At 35.8% G+C, this 20102-nt stretch overlaps 3 protein-coding genes across 4 annotated transcripts; all 3 read left to right on the forward strand.

Annotated features, from left to right (window-relative positions):
• The first annotated feature begins 679 nt into the window (after window positions 1–679).
• Window positions 680–6453, forward strand: naa40 (N-alpha-acetyltransferase 40, NatD catalytic subunit). Its single transcript, XM_079376082.1, has 8 exons — window positions 680–1023; window positions 2306–2401; window positions 2524–2576; window positions 2699–2794; window positions 3384–3542; window positions 4792–4875; window positions 4971–5048; window positions 5255–6453. The coding sequence occupies exons 1-8, from the start codon at window positions 1018–1020 to the stop codon at window positions 5397–5399; spliced, it is 717 nt and encodes a 238-aa protein (XP_079232208.1). The 5' UTR covers window positions 680–1017; the 3' UTR covers window positions 5400–6453.
• Window positions 6454–7721: 1268 nt separating this feature from the next.
• On the forward strand, window positions 7722–14278 carry b3gat3 (beta-1,3-glucuronyltransferase 3 (glucuronosyltransferase I)). Its single transcript, XM_079376129.1, has 5 exons — window positions 7722–8237; window positions 8325–8484; window positions 9986–10340; window positions 11387–11677; window positions 12735–14278. Exons 1-5 carry the CDS (start codon window positions 8093–8095, stop codon window positions 12831–12833), a joined length of 1050 nt encoding a protein of 349 aa, XP_079232255.1. The 5' UTR covers window positions 7722–8092; the 3' UTR covers window positions 12834–14278.
• A 1378-nt stretch (window positions 14279–15656) lies between these two features.
• Window positions 15657–19557, forward strand: LOC306885066 (uncharacterized protein). 2 transcript variants are annotated; one of them, XM_079441396.1, is made up of 3 exons: window positions 15657–15789; window positions 16946–17600; window positions 18748–19557. In XM_079441396.1, exons 2-3 carry the CDS (start codon window positions 16989–16991, stop codon window positions 18898–18900), a joined length of 765 nt encoding a protein of 254 aa, XP_079297522.1. In that variant the 5' UTR covers window positions 15657–15789; window positions 16946–16988; the 3' UTR covers window positions 18901–19557. The 2 variants fall into 2 exon arrangements, with proteins under 2 accessions (XP_079297522.1, XP_079297523.1); XM_079441397.1 differs by lacking the exon at window positions 15657–15789 and adding an exon at window positions 16691–16822 and having other exon boundaries at window positions 18748–19556.
• Window positions 19558–20102: the final 545 nt, after the last annotated feature.

Raw genomic sequence — 20102 nt, forward strand, 5'->3', positions numbered from 1 at the left:
ATTCTATTTGTTCTTTTTGATTCCATTTGTTACAATTAAGAAAAAGGTATGCATAATTATAGGCTACAATCAACATCTCATCACAAAAAAATCTCATCACACTTAACCACATAATGTTTTATTTCATGTCACATTGTTACAGTGATGCCCTTTGCACATAATACACACCAAGAAGCAATTTACTAACGTTAACACAATAAAACAGCACAAACAAGGTTTTATATTTTAATTATTATATATTATATTTTAATATTTAAAAACAAAATGCAAATATATATATTGGAAAAATTATACTTGGAATGTATTCACTGGCTTCTACTCAGCTCAAAATAAAACAAAACATTTTAATATAATATGTATGCACAGTGTTAAACTTAAATTAAAATTACATTTCATTTTTGATTACAGTGTATTTTATTAAAGTAATTGAACTTTATTTGGACAGTCTCCTCTACCCCCCCCCCCCCCCCCCCCACACACACACACAATTTTTTTTAATAATGTTACAAATTCAGCTTGCAAAAGGAAACCAGAAACTCAAAGAAAAATGCCTTTTAGTATCAATTACTCGACGAATAAAATAAAATTTACATAAATATATCTTTATGGCTCTCGGTCACAAACTACCCTCAACGTGAGGAAGCATTGACCCTTAACCCCAAACCCTATGTCGTCATTTCCCCAAGACTCAGCGGCTAATGCCCAATGCTGCTGAGAGGGAAAGAAAGAGTGAAGAGAGGGAGGGAGGAAAGGAGAAGGAGCTAAAGAAAGGGAGAGTAGAGCGCGGAAATTTCGTGGCGCGAATCTGGCAGGAAAAAATAAAAGCGAACAGCGGTCGCTAGTTGCTTTATAGATTACTGTTTATTAAGCTAGCAACCCTCGAGCTCTTGTGTTACTGTAGATTAGCTCGTTAGCATTTTAACATTCTTTAGCACATCTCATCTTCAGATCTCTAACTTCTTTAAAGGGGTTTAGAGTGCGGTAGTCGCGTCAAGGTGGTCGTATAAAAGCTGCACAATGGGGGTGAGTTTGTCTGTCCATGTTGTATGTTGTTAGCTTTGCTCTTATTTGGGCTTTGATAAATGCGTGCGGCAATTTGAACAAAGACTGATGGAAGCAGATCACTCTCCCCGGAAAGAGTGTGTGATGTGAAACGCGGAACTCATGAATAACGAGGGGGTGGTGGTGAGATTTAGGTGTTTTAAAGATGCTCAGGACCTGAATGGATTCTTGTAGCGTCCATCCGAGTAACACAAATGTCCACCTCAAACGCTTTCTGGTTCATTTTAGGTGGCTCGTCGACTGCGCCATTTCTTTAACACTAAGCACAATAACACTGATACATTTAGCACTGCAAACTGTTGCTGTCTTCGTCAAACTGTCAGTATTGTCATTTTCCAACAGTTGATGCATTAAAGTCATACGAGGAGCTGGTGAGATGCGAGTGTAATGTGTAAAAACCTCGTACAGGCTTTTAATTAGCACGATGCCAGCAGTCACTGCGAGATCAAACTATCTCCTCACGACAGCAGCATTGCTCGATCGGTCGAGTTTGATTGATAGATTTATGTCTGGCATTAATGCACTTCATGCGCCGTCAAGCCCTTAGAAAACTGTTCTTCTCCACGTGCTTTGTGTTCAGAGCACCTGTTTCCTGCTTCTCTTGACATTAATGTACGTGGACCCAAAGAGCAGCCTTCTTTTTGTGCATCCAGCTAGATATTTGCTCCTGGAGTATTATTTTTGATTATACACAATACAAATCTTAAAAACAGGCATTAAACCCTCATATTTACATAAATACCATTATTTTAAAGTGTCCACTAATGTGTCACTAGCCCCATGCAGTCACGTGTGTACACAGAAACAAATGCAACCATAAATATGTTTATGTGAAATATTTTATGGCAACATTATAGTTTGCTTGTGATGGATGCATACATATTGACTGGGATGATTAGTCGGGCAATATTTGTCCATTTTGAGTTTGTCAGCTTTGGACAATAGTTGCAGATTTTTAAAGCAGCTTCACTATAACAAGTGTTAATGTTCCAAAATTCATCAAATATGAAATAACTTCAATATCAGCATTAATGCAGCTCTACAGAAGACTGTAGTGTCATTATTCATTTAATTGTTCAATTCAGTTAAATTCATTTTAGAACCCACTGTATGTATATTATACTGATCGCCCCTCTCTCTTTCACCAAGTAGGGCTCAGAGTTATAAAGTGTAAATATTTCAGACCGTTTTCTTCCATCTATCTGAGAATAGTGTTTGACAATATCTTTCCATTACTATTTAGAGAAAATCAAACAGAGCAAAGGAGAAAAAGCAGAGAAGACTTGAAGAACGGGCAGCTATGGATGCAGTTTGTGCAAAGGTGGAGGCAGCCAATAAGGTATGCTTTGAGAACATCTAAAATAAACCTTTTCAAAATAGGTGCACTTGTCTTAAAATTGCAGTGTTAATGTTCTTGCAGTAGAGAAATGTTAACACAATGTGTCCCGTGGCTTTTTACAGCTTGAAGATCCTCTGTCTGCAATGCCAGTGTTCAAAAAGTATGACAGAAATGGGTACGCTATCCCTACGTTTCCCCTTTGACGGATGTGTCATATGCTGCCTCTAAGCTGGTAAACAGGTCACTTCATTTTCTGATATCCAATACTAATATTGTGAATATCTGAATCTGTCACAGGTTAAACCTGGAGATTGAGTGTAAACGGGTAACTGCATTGAGTCCAGATACAGTGGAGTGGGCCTATGAGTTGACTAGAGCCAACATGCAGACGCTGTAGGTATTGAGCAAGTCAACATGTGGGGTAATCCAGCATCCCATATTGTTACTGCTTTAGATGTTTATTATGTTTTATTTGTCCATTTTTAGTGTCTGGCATTTATTTTTTTTCCTGCAGAGATTCTTAATGGATACTTGCTAGGTTTTGTATTCTATTGACATTCAGATACAGGTTTTGGGTTGAATGGAAGTCAGTTATTTTTATTTACGTTAAAGGTATAGTTTACCCAAAAATATAAATTGTCATCATTTACTTTTAAATTATAACTAATTGTAGAACACTGAACTTATTTACTCACCCTCATGACATTCCAAGACTCTATGGCTATTGAACGAAAGTCAGTGGGCTTCTTTAACACAGATAATACCCCCTGTACAGGCCTGGAATGACATGAGGGCAAGTAAATGATGACAGAATTTTCATTTTGGGTCAACTGTCCCTTTAAACCTGAAGGACATTTCTACAGCTGGTCATTTTGCTATTTATGAAATATAGTTCCAGGAGAAATGTCTATGAAATCTTTTTGTACTTTCAGTTTGTGTAGTTTATAACATAGTCAATTTTTGTTACATTATGTCTTGGCAGATATGAACAGAGTGAGTGGGGATGGAAGGAGAGAGAGAAAAGGGAGGAGATGAAGGACGAGAGAGCATGGTATCTCCTGGCCCGTGACCCAGACTCCACACCTGTAGCGTTTTCACACTTTCGATTTGATGTGGAGTGTGGAGATGAGATTTTATATTGGTAATGTTGCTTTAATTATTACTTATAGGACAGCTATGATTTTCTCTTTGGGGTTTGGTAAAAATCTGTTTACTTGTTTGGAATGCACAATGTTTCAGTAGCATATTGGTTACTGACTGATTTTAGATTTTGTTTTTAATTTATTGATGTTTGACATTTAATTGTTCATGTTCACATTGTTTTACACCATTGTATCATGTTACACACTTAAATCCAATCTATAAAAAAAACAATTTAGTAACATTTTTAGAAAATCTAAAAATGAATATCCTTTTTTCATAATGTATGTATTATAATGTTATAATACCTAAATTAACATGAAAATGATTAAAATAATTTTCTTTTTTTTTCTGATTTTAAATTCATTTATTACAGTGCAGAATTGATCAGCTATTGTCCTTAAAGGGATAGTTCACCCAAAAATGAAAATTCTGTCATTAATCACTTACCCTCATGTTGTTCCAAACCCGTAAGACCTTCATTCATCTTCGGAACACAAATTAAGAAGAAGAAGAAGAAGATTGAGCTTTATTGGCCAAGTATGTTTACACATACAAGGAATTTGTTAAGATATTTTTGTTGAAATCTGAGAGCTCTCTGACCTTGCATAGACAGCAATGCAACTAAAATGTTCCCTGACCCAGAAACGGGGTAAGTTAAAATAGTCCTTGTGACATAATTGCATCAAATTTTTAATTGCGTCGTGGTACTCTCGATAATGGCAGCAGATGGTAACTCAGGCGAGAAGAATTGTTGAATAAAGTTATTTTTGTTCTCTTTCCACACAAAAAGTATTCTTGTGACTTTGTAAAATGTAAAGTACATGTAAAACATGTACTATTTCAATGATGTCTTACCTTTCTAGGCCTGAGAACATTTCAGTTGCGTTGCTGACTATGCAGGGTCAGAAAGCTCTCAGATTTCCTCAAAAATATCTTAATTTGTGTTCCGAAGATAAACAAACGTCTTATGGGTTTGGAACAACACGAGGATGAGTAATTAATGACAGAATTTTCATTTTTGGGTGAACTATCCCTTTAACATGAAAATAATTGGTATTATTAAATAATTAGTATTGTGCATCTCTATCTATCTGTCTACATGTACACATGTTGTATAAGTGGGAGTGCGTCTGTCTCGCGTGTTGTTTTTGCAGTATGTGACTTCACTGATTCTCTGAATCATATAAGACACATGATCTCAGGAGAGTGCTGGTTGTTTCTGACTGATTCTAATAATGTCTCCTCAGTTACGAAGTTCAGTTGGAGAGTAAAGTCAGACGGAAAGGCCTGGGGAAGTTTCTCATCCAAATCCTTCAGCTTATCGCCAACAGGTACCACATCAAACCCAGCATTCCAAGAATTCATCCCTGTGTAGCATTTTTGGCAAAACTCATCGCTGTTGTCTTGTTCTTGTGTCTTTCCTCAGCACACAAATGAAAAAGGTCATGCTGACAGTATTTAAACACAACCACGGTGCTTACCAGTTCTTTAGGGAGGCTTTACAGTAAGTCCCTTACTTACTGTAACTCATACGCATTCACCACTTCCTCACTGCATGAAATTCCTGTTCCTCTTCTGAATGCAGATTTATATACTGGCCTCTATAATCGACAGAACGCTGAATGAAAGCAGTTGCCATAGCAACAAGTGCCTGCTCTGCTTATTCAGTGTTAAAATATGAATTCACCAACGGCTGTCCTTTTCCTTCAGGTTTGAGATTGACGAAACGTCACCCAGTATGACCGGTTGCTGTGGAGAAGACTGCTCCTATGAGATTCTGAGCCGGAGAACAAAGTACGGCGAGGCCTCAGGACATGCGCCTGGGGGCGGCCACTGTGGAGGCTGCTGCCATTAAGAGCGAGCCTTCCTCTGTTGTTTCAGAGCTTCCTCATCCTCATTCCCTACCCTGCTCCATCACCCAAAATCCCCTCTTAGGAAGCCCTTAAAACAGTCTCTCCTGCTCATAATCAGCAATGAAACCCCATCGATGCTTGCTCTTGGTTTTTAACATAAAAAAGCTCATTCACCATTTCACATAGTAAGCGACATTTTCAGTCTCAAAGGTTTGAATGATGACAAAATGGCAGTGAAGGCCACTGTGAGCCAAATGTAACCTTTTTCACCTCAGGTATCTGCATGGTGAGGCTCAACCTTGTGTCTTTACAGTCTGTCCAGCTGCAAAAAGAGCCTGCGATTTGTTTGTTTTCTCCAGAAACTGTCACTCATCAGCTGTTTTGTTACCATAGTGAGTGAATGCAGGTGTTGGTCACAGTGGTTGTTACAGCCGTTTCACTCTATACCAATTTTCAGGGTAATTGTATTTTAACTAAAAGCTGATGTTTGCTTATCACTTCAAGAAACCGAATACAACGATCTGTACTGTTTATAATTAGTAATCACTCAACCTAGACTGTCTCAGGTCATTCAACTTATAACAAAATGTTTTATAACAGCTGTATTTGGAAATTGGTGGATGAGGATTATATTGCTGTTAGATTTGATAGAGGGGTTGGCATGTTATCTATGGTGGACCCTTAGTGTAGAAATATACTTTCATTTTAGTTTTTTATCATAATATTCTTTTATCATGTCATTACTGTATATTTCCATTTTTTTTTCTTTGTATATAATCCGTTTGCCATGTACATTTTTATTTGCCTTCAAAGACATTGGAAAAATTATAAACAAAACAGTTTGAGAGAGGAGTGTTCTGGTCTTGTGCTCTCTTGTTGAACTGAAACAAAAGGTCATTCCGGCTTTATGTATTTGATTTGTATGCAACAAATAAAGGAATCTTGTTTGACTTATTGACGTTCAGTGGCGTTTTAACATTTTATTTCAAAATAATCTTTCATAAACCATTCTTAACTGTTTTACTCTTTTTCCCAAACGATTGGTAGATCATAAGCAAAAAAAAAAAAAAAATGTGATAATCAAATCCCCACCCTCAGTCTTAATAAGAAAGGTTGCTTTGTTTGAGTCCTGTGAAGTTCACATTGAAGGGAGGAAAGAAATTAAACATCAGTATTATGAGGATGCTTACTTTAAGCAATGGTTAGTTAAGGGATATCAACTGCACTATTTACGATTATAGGGATTTTAGAATTCTACACTACTATTATAAAGTTTGGGGTCATTAAGTTTATTTTTAGTGTTTTGGAAAAACTTGTGCTCACCAAGGCTGCATTTTTTTTATCATAAATATGGTGAAACGCATAATGTGAAATATTAAAATTCAAAATAATGGCTTTCTGTATTAATATATTTAAAATGTTAATTATTTGTGTGATTGTAAAGCTGAATTTTCAGCAGCCATTACTCCAGTTTTCAGTCACATGATTCTTCAGAAGCATTTTAATATGCTGCTTTCACAAAACATGTCTTCCTCTTCACATAAGTGTTGAAAACTCCTTAATATTTTTGTTGATACATATTTCAGGACTATTTAATGAATAGGAAGTTTAAAAGAACAGCATGTATTTTTTGGTTTGTTTATTTAGTAACAATGCTAGTTTTCAGTTTAATGCATACTTATAAATGAACCCCCGGTTTCACAGACAAGGCTTAAGCCTAATCCTAGAATAAAATGTAAGTCTTGGCTGTTTCAACTGAAATAAACTTGCACTGACTGATCTTAAAATATATCAGTGCCAATGTTTTGTCTCAAGATGCACCCCAGAAATGTTTTGTTTTTCTAAGTATGTTTATAAAAAATTACTTAAATGTCCTAAATGAACAATGGCCTAATCCTGGTTTAGTCTAAGCCCTGTCTGTGAAACCAGGCCAAAAAGTATTATTTTCTTTGTTTTTAAATGAATTTGTCCTGTAGCACACAGCAACAGTACTTGTTTCCATACTCTGTCAGAAATGCTTCATCACATGAAGCTAACTGGAATACATTAAGATTATTTTCTTTTCAAATTAAACCAGCAAACTCAGAGATGTCTTTTAAACACTATAAAGGCATTTCAAAATTTGTCTATTCACTTTGGATGTGTTTTAAACGTCTATTGTTTTTTTTCACAGGTTAGAATACAAAAAGTTGAAGAATCTGTTGTTTCACTAGTGTTTTAAGCAGTTCTTGTAGTGTCGGTTGAAGGGTAAAAATGTGATGTGATGTGATATAAATGTTAGATGGCGGAACTATGGTTTATTTCGGGAGATTATTGACTGTGTTGCACAAAGCGGAAGTTGTTGGTAGTGCGCAGTGATGAATGGGGTGGCTGTACATAGTGCACTTCTCTAGTATGCACAAAGACGCATAACGCTATCTGTAATATACATAATGAAGCGACCGGAAAGGATTTATTCATCTCAGCTTTACCTTTATACACATCCTTGATTGTAATAATATATTCAAATACATTAGTTAAACTCTGCTGTAACAAGGCATTCATATGTACTGTATTTGATCCTACTATAATCAAGATACCTGATCTTATTCTCACTGGATGCACTGGGAGCATTTGGGAATCTGCAAACCATCTCTCCTTTTTCTCGCTAAGCGATAGTCGTGGCTGTTATAATGCATTCACATGGGTTGTCTCCATGATCACCGGTTTGCTCGTCCTCCATCAGAGTCGATTTCAGCATCAGAAGGTCATCATGAGAATGAGACTGAAGCTAAAGACTGTGTTTGTCCTGTACTTCATGGTGTCACTACTAGGACTCATCTATGCGCTGATGCAGCTGGGTAAGACTGGAATCACTATCATCATTACCTTGGTCATTCATCCTTGAATAGTTAATTTTTGAGCAAGCCCTTGATTCTTATGTGCAGGTCAGCGCTGTGACTGCAGAGATCATGACTTGTCTAAGGCTCAGCAGATCTCTCAGCTGAGAGGAGAGCTGCAGAAGCTGCAGGAACACATCAAAACATCAGAGCTGTCTAAGAAGACTAATGTGCCCAAAATTTATGTGATAACACCCACATATGCAAGGTATGTAAGCAGCTTTTTTCAAAATTACAATAATGCAGGAATGCCTTGCATTCAGAAGGAAATTTAAGTGCTTGCATCGCAGCAATTGAAAAGATTTCAGATTTACACACACTGTAACATGGCTTTTCAATCGTATCCAATTCATAATGAGACTGAGTTTAGCATGCAAAAATCTCTTCAGCCAAGAGGTGTGATATTTAATATATATTTTTTTATATAAATATATATATTTTTTTATTTAATAAATATGATTTGCATTTATTATTTGCAACTTACTTTATTTCACATTCAAAATGTTTTAGCTCAGTGGTGACTGCAACAAACTGAACAAGGACAAAGAAAATACAAATTCCATTGTTAATAAAACATAATAAAAAAAATTCTGTGGTCGCTTTACTGGAATGTTGTAAAACATGATATATGTTATAAGAGACTACGTGATGATGTAATTATACATAACAGTAAAGAATCACTGAATTGTTTGAACTGATTCTTTGCAACATACTGTTCAAAAGAAGTAAATTATGCAACTGAATCAGATTTTATCATTAATATCAGAATCAGATAGAGCTTTATTGCCAAGTATGTTTGCACATACAAGGAATTTGTTTTAGTGTCACAGCTTCCAGTACACAGAGAAAACAACAACACATAGATAAAAAAAAATAAGATGTGAATAAAATACACACACACATATATATATATATATATATATATATATATATAACCACAACAAATATCTAAAAATATAAATAATAATAAAATATATAAAATAATAATAATAATAATAATAAATTGTATGTACAGGTGTGCTATAGACAAAATAGAATAGAAATAGAATAAAAAATAAGAAAGAGGATGTAGGGACTGTCCTTGTATTCGGTGCTCTGTAACGCTGATGGCAAAAGTTCAAAAAGGCTTTTGTAGCTGATCTCAGATCTCTACAGTGTGCAGGTGTGTGTATATCAATGTAACAAAGCAAAGAGCAATCGCTATGCAAATACTGATTACAGTTACATTTTGAATGGTGAACATTTTATGGGGCCGTGCACACAGAACACATTTTTGCATTCACAGTGCTGCTTTTGCATTGTTGAAAACATGTGCTAGACAAATATTTATTAGATATTTTTATATAAATATATTTTTGTCTGCATGTCATGTGCTTGGATTCATAGTTTTTTTTATGCAAACATGTACTAAACAGACTTTGAGTCTTGTGTCTTTTGCAGTGTCTTGCACATGACATGCTGTTCTACAAAAAGTGGAGCTCAAGTAAAACTTTGAAAAGAAAATGCATGCCTAAGCCTTGTGCTTTTTTGTTCCACTGCCCTGCATGCCATTGTTTTTTTTTATGCAATGTTGCATGGCCCCTAAGACATTGAAATATCTCCAAAATGAGGTTGAATGAATGGCATGTTTTGTGGATAAGATTAAAAATAGTTTATGGAATGTCATGAAATTTCATCTCGCTCTTTCTCCCTCTTCCTCCTCTCTCCAGACTGGTGCAGAAAGCTGAGCTCACTCGTTTGTCCCACACCTTCCTCCATGTTCCTCAGCTGCACTGGATCGTGGTGGAGGATGCTCCTCAGCCGACTCCGCTGGTCACAGACTTCCTGGCTGCATCTGGCTTGACCTACATCCATCTATACAAGCTGACCCCCAAAGACAGGAAGCTGCAGGAGGGAGATCCCAGCTGGCTGAAGCCCCGGGGGGCTGAGCAGAGGAACGAGGGTCTGCGTTGGCTCAGGGAGATGGGCTCTGCTGCTAAAGGAAAGGAAGCGGCTGCCCTCGAGGAGGCTGTGGTGTACTTTGCTGACGATGACAACACATACAGCCTGCAGCTTTTTGAAGAGGTGAGGAGTTTTATTGGTTAACTGTACACTATACCGTTCAAAAGTATGGCGTTGGTAAGATTTTTTTTTTATGTTTTTGAAAAAAGTTTCTTATGCTCATCAGGGCTGCATTTATTTGATTTAAAAAAAATACAGTAAAACGGTAATATTGTGAAATATTGTTTTATTGATTGTGAATTTTATTTATTCCTTTTTGATGGTGTTTTCAGCAGCCATTCCTCCAGCCTTCAGTGTCACGCAGTCCTTCAGAAATCACTAATATGCTGCTTTCTTATTATTATAAACTTTGAAAACAGTTGTACTGCCTAATATTTTTGTTAGGCAGTTCAAAAGATCAGCTTTTTTTTTTTTAAATATAATTTTTTTTTAACATTACACATATCTTTATGCATGCTTTTGATTTATATGTTGCATCCTTGCTGAATAAAAGTATTAATTTCTTTAAAAACAAAATCTTACTGACCCCAAACTTTTGAATGCTTGTGTGTTACGAGTAAAATGTTTTGACACACTTGAATTTCTCAAAATCTTTTGTTCAAAAGGCGTAATTGCTTTATTGTTTTTTGTGGAAACTGAAAATTGTTTTTTTTACAACATTAAAATTTGTATTTAAATTAATTCACTTCAATAATAATTCACTAAAATTATTTTATCACTATAATTTCTGTACCTCAGTGTGTACATTGAATTTTATTTTAAAATCAATTCTATTTTTCTGATGTGTAGAAAAGGGTATTAAAATGTTTATTACTTGATTTAAATGCTAAACTTATACAGATGTAATTACATAATGTTTATTAGAATTACAGTTAAAACAGAACATGAGATCATTTCTGGTTAAACCTCCAGATGGAGCTGTGCTTCAGTTGTATTGAGGTGTAACAGATGTGTCAGATGTTCTGTTTTGGAGATGTAATCAAACTCCTCAAAACCATATTGTGTCTGTACATAGTCTTTGCCTATGAACATATGGACAGAAGGTTTTTCTTTGTCATTATTTAACACTTTTTTTTTTCCATCCACATTCTTCTTCCTGTCACCCTCAGATGCGGTACACATACCGTGTCTCTGTGTGGCCTGTGGGTCTGGTGGGTGGGATGAAGTTTGAGCGGCCCGTGGTGGAGGATGGGAAGGTTGTGCGTTTCCACACTGGCTGGCGTCCCAACCGCCCGTTCCCCATCGACATGGCTGGTTTTGCTGTGTCCCTGAGATTTATCCTGACCAGTCCCCAAGCACAGTTTGACGGTGATGCTCAGATGGGCTTCCTGGAAAGCAGTTTCCTTCAGCACCTGGTTACTATGGATGACCTTGAACCCAAAGCAGACCTGTGCACTAAGGTAGCTCCTTTATTCTGTTCTTAGTGTTTGGTGATTAACCAGCTTTAGTGCATGTTAAGATAATGCAACATAACCTTAATCATCTTATTTTTGTGAGGTTTTGGCTTAAGTGTTATTAAAATAAATTAGCTTGCACTGTCATGCAGGAACAAGAAATAGTTCTGTTCAACAGAGACTGAGCTGTAAAGCATTAAAATGAACAGTTCTCCATAAATGTCATTATATTATTTTGACCACATATTATCTTCTGTTATATAAGCAAAAGACTTAAAGCAAAGGTGTGTTAATTTAGAATTATATAGCTTAATTTTAAATTCAGTTTGCCAATTTTATTAGTTTTTATTTTTAAAAATATTTCTAAATAGTTGACATTTATTTCAGTGTTAGCTTTTATGGTAACACTTTACAATAAGGTGTCATTTGTTAACATTAGTTAATGTATTAACTAACATGAACAAACAATGAACAATGCATTGATTACACTATTTAGTCATCTTTGTTAATATTAGTTAATGAAAATACAGTTGTTCATAGTTTATTCATGTTAGTTCAGAGTGCATTAATGTTAACACAACTTATTTTAATAATGCATTAGTAAATGCTGAAATTAATATTAATTAAGATTAATAAATGCTGTAGAAGTCTTGTGCATTCTTAGTTCATGTTTACTAATGTTGGTAACTAATGTTAACTAATCAACCTTATTGTGCAGTGTTAGCGCTTTTATTAGTCATTTCAATTTAGACTTATTTCAGTTAGTTGACAAGGCAGCATTTCAAATTTTCACTATATATGAAAAATGTTCTTATAATATTTAGATTTTTTTCTGAATGCCATGACCTGTTTCACTAAATTGTTATTCAGTAAATTCCATTTCAAATTCCTTGGTGGAAGATTAATTTTAAATTAAACCTCGTGAAGCGAAAGAGAGCCATTACTTAAATTCTTAATTTTGCCCAACCTTTTTTGGAATGACATAGTAGGGTGAGTAAACGATGACTTTTTTTGGGTCATCTATTCCTTTATTTACTAATGAAATGATTTTGCTCTTGCTCAGGTGCTGGTGTGGCACACCCGAACTGAGAAGCCAAAGATGAAGAGGGAAGACGCTTTGCAGAAGCAAGGGTTGGGTTCAGATCCGGATGTGGAGGTGTAAGCACCGCCTCCTCAGAACATGTCTGTACTTCACCAAACATCCACGCTTCCACTGTGCCAAATAGATTCTCTTATATGGCAAGAGCTGAAATTATTAAGTGTGATTTCTGGGCCACACACCAAAGACATGAGGAATGAGTAAAGGAAGTGATGGATGAATGCAGGGATAAAAAAAAGTGCAAGAGACAGAAGGAAGGAGTTCTCTAAATCATCATGCATCCCATAAACCATCCTTATCATTGGTACACTAGACTTGAACAGTATTTAAATAGAATTTTACATATGGTATCAATAAATAAGATGAGCTTGTATTTATAGATTAGAAATGTAATAGTATAGTGTGAGGCTTGCTTGGAATATATTTATAATGTGAACTCATTGTGTCTATGCTGTCCATGTCTCTGTTACCTTCAGTCTAGGTGTACTTATCTTATGTCTTCACAAAGTCTTAAAGTCTATGATCATTTTTTTCTTCACTGATAAATGGAGGATATAAATAGGTCAGATATGGTGTCTATTTATGCCATTAACAATCTTTGTTCAATCACAATGGTGTGCTTATCTTTAATCCAGTGGCATGTTGGTTACGTGTGCTGGTAAAGCTTCAGGTGACAGTGTAAAGTACAGATGAGGTTACTTGCCCCTGTGAAACAAAGAGTGAAAACATTTACAGAATGTGAAAACATTTAGAATTCTTTTGCACATCGTCATACTAGAGTGCTGATGTAGAAATGTAGATAAGTTCGGTTTTAGGACAGTTTGTCAGATTCCAAGTGCTCGGAAAGTTTATTGTTATAAAACTACATTTTACTGAATCCGAATGTTAAGGATGTAAAATGTCAAGCAGGAAGAATTGTCTCTCTGCCAGTTCAAGTGAATTGAATTGGCCACAACTCAGAGGAAGTTAAATAGAGTGAAAAAGTTGAACATTTAGATTTTTAACGATGACGTGCAAACTATTAAAGACGGATGAGTTTGTTCATTTTGAGGTTGTTAGATGCTTTTGTTGACGCTATCAGCCCACATTATTTCTACTTATTTTGTAAATAATCATGTTCAACAGTGGGATTCCTGATGAAAAAACTACATTACCCATGATTCTGCAAAAGAATTGCTACATGTAAATATTCCCATCATAGTAGAGTCTGCCTCCCTGCATTCACAAACGACTTAAATATTTGTGTTTATATGTACATTTTGCAATAAATGTAAAATATATTGTTTCTTTATAACCTCTAAAACATCCTCCTGTAGCTCAAACAGTAGAGCATGGTGCTAGCAAGGCCAAGGTTATGGATTTAATTCCCAGGGGAGAATCAAGCAAGAACTGATCAAATGCAGTGTAAGTTGCTTTGAATAAAAATGTCTGCCAAATGCATAAATGTAAATGTAAGTCAGTAGTTTTATATTTCTCCTGCTATCCCTTATTAAAGCTGTCAAGTACTCAGTTTTGTACCTTTGTTTTTTTGTATCCATTCAAAGTTTGTAATGCTGTGATTCACCTTGTAGCTGATTGGTTTGGTTCGTGGTTTATGACTCTTTAACAAAATATCCCTATGGGATAAATACACCTGAAAAAGTGGACAGGCACTGTTGCACTTGATTGGAATGACAGGAAGATGATCAATCAATCTATCCACAAAGCGTATAGACCTTCAAATCTTTAAAAACATTCAAATTAGGCTTTGCCAAGCCAGTATTCAAAGTTTGTCTTGACTTTTAATTCTACTTTAATTTCTAAATTAAATGGTCAATTCTGCTACCTGCTACCACAGGTCAAATTAAATTCAAATTCTGGAAATTAATCATAATTTAAAAAACATTCTTAATTTATTTCTGAATGTCAAATGACCATCATGTCAAGGCCCCTTGAAGCATGTTACCTTGATGTTCATATTTTTCTCAGGTATTTTTGAATGGCATGTCTAATTCGGAGCCATCCTGAACAGACAATTTCTCGCCTTTTTACGAGTTTGCTGATCTATGACTATATATGAAAGTGGTGCCATGTTCTAGAAACCAAAAGGAATGAACAACCAGACAGTACTCCCTCCTTATAATGACTCAGTACTGCACCATCCGGTGTCCTCACACCAAACAGCTGTTTTTGTATATCCTGGAAGGGCTGTAGCCACTGGGCAATGATCTTAACTCTTCTTCAGACTTTTTTTTTTTTATATGTATATGGAAGTTGCATAAAGATTCTTCAAACAACTACTGTTGTTTAAATTATTGTAAAGAACACTTGAGATCCAAAGACTGATTTTTAGACATCACTCCGACATACAATTACATTGACTTTCTTAAATATTACCCTGTAGCAGACATTTAGAGGCCACACCTAATGATTCCAGGTATTTGTTGCAATCATTCTCTTTCCATCACTGTCACATCTGTATTTTGAGATCCTTGTTTTACCCTCTTTATGTATTCCAACATTAGTTTGAGGGGGGAAACATGTAAATAACCAAGAACATTTGGGAACATTGTGGTATGAGTATGTGTGTTGTGTACAGAGTTCAGTGGATTAGTATTCCTTTTGGAAATGGAAATCCCTCACAGTGCATCATGTTCCCACCTAGTGAATAATCCCAAAAACACATTTAAGATTCCTGCTCAGGTTAGTCAGTTCTTTTGATAATGGTTCTTGGTAATACTTATACTTACAGCTTTACAACTTGCGCAGTAAAATTTGAAACTGTTTGTGTATTTAGTTCTGAGTTGGCTGATACTTAGCATTTTGTATTTTTTTTGTTGGCTGCTTCCCTTCTTCAGTTAATTAAATGAATCAGAAACCGAGAGAGAGAGAGAGCGAGAGAGAGAGAGAGGGAGGTATTAGCGTGCTTGAGTGACGACAGGTTCAGACAGTGTGATAATTGTGTGTGTCAGAGTAAGGTGAGTTGGGCCCAGAACACAAAGAGCGAGTGAGAGCAGAGTCACACGAGAACAGCCAGAAGGTAAGTCACTTAACCACCAATGCTCTTGATTTTGTCTTATATGTATGTTTATTGTTATTAGTTTTTCTGTCATTTATATTTTTGCATTGTATGTTATTTTTCTTCAAGTGTATAAATATTTTTAAGCTTATTATGAAGCAACCTTGAGATTCTGAAATGATATATCAATAAGACACTTTATTTGTATAGCAATATAGGTAAACAGCTTTTTTGTGTAAATTATCATTTACGATACCAAATTACTCCCATGGTTAACTCTGAACACTCTAGTTAGTCAATTCCTTTTCTTTTAAACAGCAAAACCTTTACTGAAACATTTTGAATTTTATATGTGACACTTTTAAACCAGCCCTGAGAGCTATATCTTCAAATATAAGAAAACTACTAATACTGACTTAACATTTCCAAAGTTTTGGAGTCTTCAGCATGGCATTTAAAGTAAAATATGTTCTCATTATATCATGCATAATATCTTAAAATTTTCTTGTTACTGTACGTAAGTTATGGGCTTTACTAAAATGTTTATGTGATAAAATATTCCTAATTTGCTCTTAATTTCATGTTCCATTTCATTTGTAGTTCAGCTATTTGTAAAATATTTGAAAAGCCCAGTTTAATGCACGTTCTAATATGAATAATATAAAAACGTGCAATAATGACTGTGTAAATCTCTGCACAGTATGACATATTTATGAGTGATTCTGAGTCACAGTCATCTGTCTTGGCACCAGCTGCAGTTCCAGCACGACCAACTGGAGTCAAAGTCAATGACAGGCTGGAGTTCATCTTATCAAAAAGTCATAAAGCAGAGAGTAGCCTGTCATTTTAGGAGACAAGCTGTTCCTAAATAGCAACTTACTGATACGCTGTATACACACAGAATGAACTTTGAACAGTGTGCCTATGATGACGTGACTGATAAACACACATTAATGTGGGATGGAGGGGAGAGATAAACCTACTGTTGATTTAATTTCGACAGTAGCCCTAAGGAAGCCTACATGCTGCTGCTCTTCTTCTTTTGTTTGATTGTGTAAGGAATGTCTTATGTAAATTCTCTCATGACAAATATATGGCTGATCTTTTCCCAACATTATTAACAGATGACCACCATCGCACGTCAAAGTCACATGTTTCTTTCTTCCTTCCTCTTTAGATTGCAAAGACTGGATTAACATCTGTCCTGAGTTCCCAAGACCATGACTATCGGCAGGAGCTCCAGAAAGAACAAGGCCCCTCGTTCTCCTCCTTTCCTGGATAAGGCTAACGGATTCTATGGACGCTTGGATGAGATGTCTGGAGACGATGTACAGATGGAGAGAGAGACCACAGAAGAACAGAAAGGAACCTTAAACCTGAGAACCCAAGACAATAGTACAGCTCCAGGCTGGATAGAAGAAGATGATCATGTGGTTGATTTTAACCAGGGTATGATGGATGACGATGGGACCACTTTACTGAAGAGAAAGCCCAGCAGACTGAGTCGCCGCTGGAGCAGGATGAGCTTGAGGAAGGGAAAATATGACAAATTTTCCTCAGAAAAAGAACTTGGTAATGAGACCAACAAGCCCACCTCTGTAGATCTAAACCCAGAAGTGACAGCAACTGAAACCCTGGGAAACAGCAAAGAACCAGAACCAACACTGCATTTCTCTGAGAGGGAGCATGCTGATGACCAGATTCTGATATCAGGGAAGAAAGGAGAAGAACGGGAAATGGAAGACACAAGAAAAGAGAAGAAGACAGAAGGCAAACTGAATGGAGAATCAATGGAAGTTGTAAAGAGGAACACTCTCAAGAATTATCGCAAGGTGAGATTCTTAGAATTCATTTCAAAACCGGAATCCAATGACGTTCGGTTTTGTTGGCGGTTCTAACGTCCCTTCCTCCGCCGAAATATCGTACTAAAATACCCTGACTGCAATACTTATTCTTTTTGGTGAACAAAACCATGCCCGCAACCCGTGCAGTCGGAACAAATGACTCTAATGAGTCGGTTCTTTTTAGTGAATCAAACACAAACTGCTTACAACAGTGTAAGATTAGATTAGATAACATAACAACCAGTTGTTCACATAACGCCGTGTAGATAAAGATACAAATTAAGCGTTTGACTTTGGCAGTGGTATTTTATAAATATTAGAAAAACGAAATGTGTTCCCATATTTGTGCTATTGGTGTTTAATATGGCCATAGTTAATAGGCTATTGGTTTACATTTATGCACCTTAAAAAAGACAGTCTACAAAACATTTTCAAATTTTGCTAATAATTTCATTGTGAATAAATCCGAACATAACTGTGATACCTTCAATGTTCCATGCATCATCCCAGTATCTAATTATAATATTTAACTAATAAAGAGTTAGTATTTGGAAGGTCACTTGAGCAGGCAGGGCTATGGTTACTCTGTAAACATCTATGGTTTGAAGGAGGAAGATATTTTAGAGAGGCATGTAGGGTAAAGTTCCTTTTTCTGCATTGTGTAGAAATAAGCAGTCTTTTATTTCTGCTAGTGTTCATCACCCCATGACTGTTTACATTTGTTGCAATATACCATGCTTGTCTCTCCTTTTCATCTCTACCTAAACAGTAATCGTTATATCCTTACTCCCACCCTCTAGTGTTATTGGTCATTTTCCTAAACCAGCTATCAGTTTTCTGTTTGCACGTATATGGTCAGAGGACAGATGCAAGTGATACAGGGACAACAACTCTTTTCAGTTGCACACAAGGTGACCTTGGTTAGAGGAATGTATGTGAATAACCAAACAACACTGTCACCTCCATTCTGTCCCCCAGTTCAACTAATAAGGGCACATTCTTTCTCTGTCAGAGCAATGACCCTGTAGAACTGAACAAATCTTCCTAATTAACAGTGATGTATGTTCATATAGAAAGGGTGTGGTTTTCTGTGATAAACTGGCACTATCATTTATTGTTTATTTTCTAATTTCAGGCCGTGGACAGAGCTTTCCGTCGAGGATGGGAGACTTTTGTTGCCAATCTGTACAGTGTGACACTGACACCTATATCATCAACCTCCTCTTCATCCACACCATCAGACAAAACTGAATTAAACAGGAATCGTGGTTTAGCAGAATTCAGATAACAGTAGAGCAGACTGATTTGTATTTTCAGATTGATGAGTAATTTCATTTATTAATTTAAATGTGCTCAAATATTTAATATGGATTGTTGTTTTTGCATAAAACTGATAGCCATCGATCTTGTTTTAAACTGATCATTATGTAACCTGACATGAAAGGTCAATATTTGAACTTTTTATCAGTGTATAAATTTGCTATCAGAGTGCTAACTAAAGAGGCATCTACCTGATCTTTGTTCCTTTGTGAGAAAACGTAATTATTATGCTAATAATTATCCAGCGTGGACAGATCTTTTTAATTTGATGTGATAATGTTGTTGAGCTGTGAACAGTAGCAGAGTTCCTGTACTTAGGCCATGAACGTGTATTACAGGTTATGTAGCCTACCAAAGGGTTAACTCTTAAAAAAAAAAAAAAACTGGGAGCTCATGGATTTAAAAAATGTCATCAACAGTTAACATCACTGGCCGTGAAGTATATAAATAACTGAGCCAAGAGATGAAGTAAACATTTTGCTTTCTTTGGACTTATTTATCTTCTCTAACTTACTTGCTGAACCCATTTTCCTAATGTTATGTAGGAGAATTTTTATTTGTAACATCTTATTTTATCTGCATTGTGACATCAAAGCAGTGCTAATAATAAAAAGGAAAAGTGAGAAAAAATCAATCTGTTTGGCTTGATTCTGTTCTGTTGCTCAAAAGTGTTCTTGTGTTGTTTCCCATACAGCAAAAATAAATAAATACATACATTAATTAATTTCTGACCAACATATACCAAAATATAGATAAATATATGCCTAAATATAGTGAAGCTAAATGAAGAATATTTAAAAATATATATATGTTAAGGGACTTGATATATATATATATATATATATAAATTAGAATGTCCTGAAAAAAAAACATTTTTTCTTGTAAGTTATTTCAAAAAGTTAAACTTTCATATATTTTAGATTCATTGCATGTAAAGTAAAACAAAGCTGATTCAAACACTTGTGAGAGCTTCACAAGGAGTGGATTGAAGCTGGAGTCAGTGCATCAAGAGTCACCACGCTCAGACGTCTTCAGGAAAAGGGATACCAAGCCACTTCTGAGCCAGAGACAACGTCAGAAACGCCTTACCTGCTGTGGAGGAAAAGAACTGGACTGTTGCTCAGTGGTCCAAAGTCCTCTTTTCAGATAAAAGTAAATTTTGCATTTCAT

This window comes from Barbus barbus (assembly GCF_936440315.1).
Source record: "Barbus barbus genome assembly, chromosome: 2".
In the NCBI taxonomy this organism is placed as follows: Eukaryota; Metazoa; Chordata; class Actinopteri; order Cypriniformes; family Cyprinidae; genus Barbus; species Barbus barbus.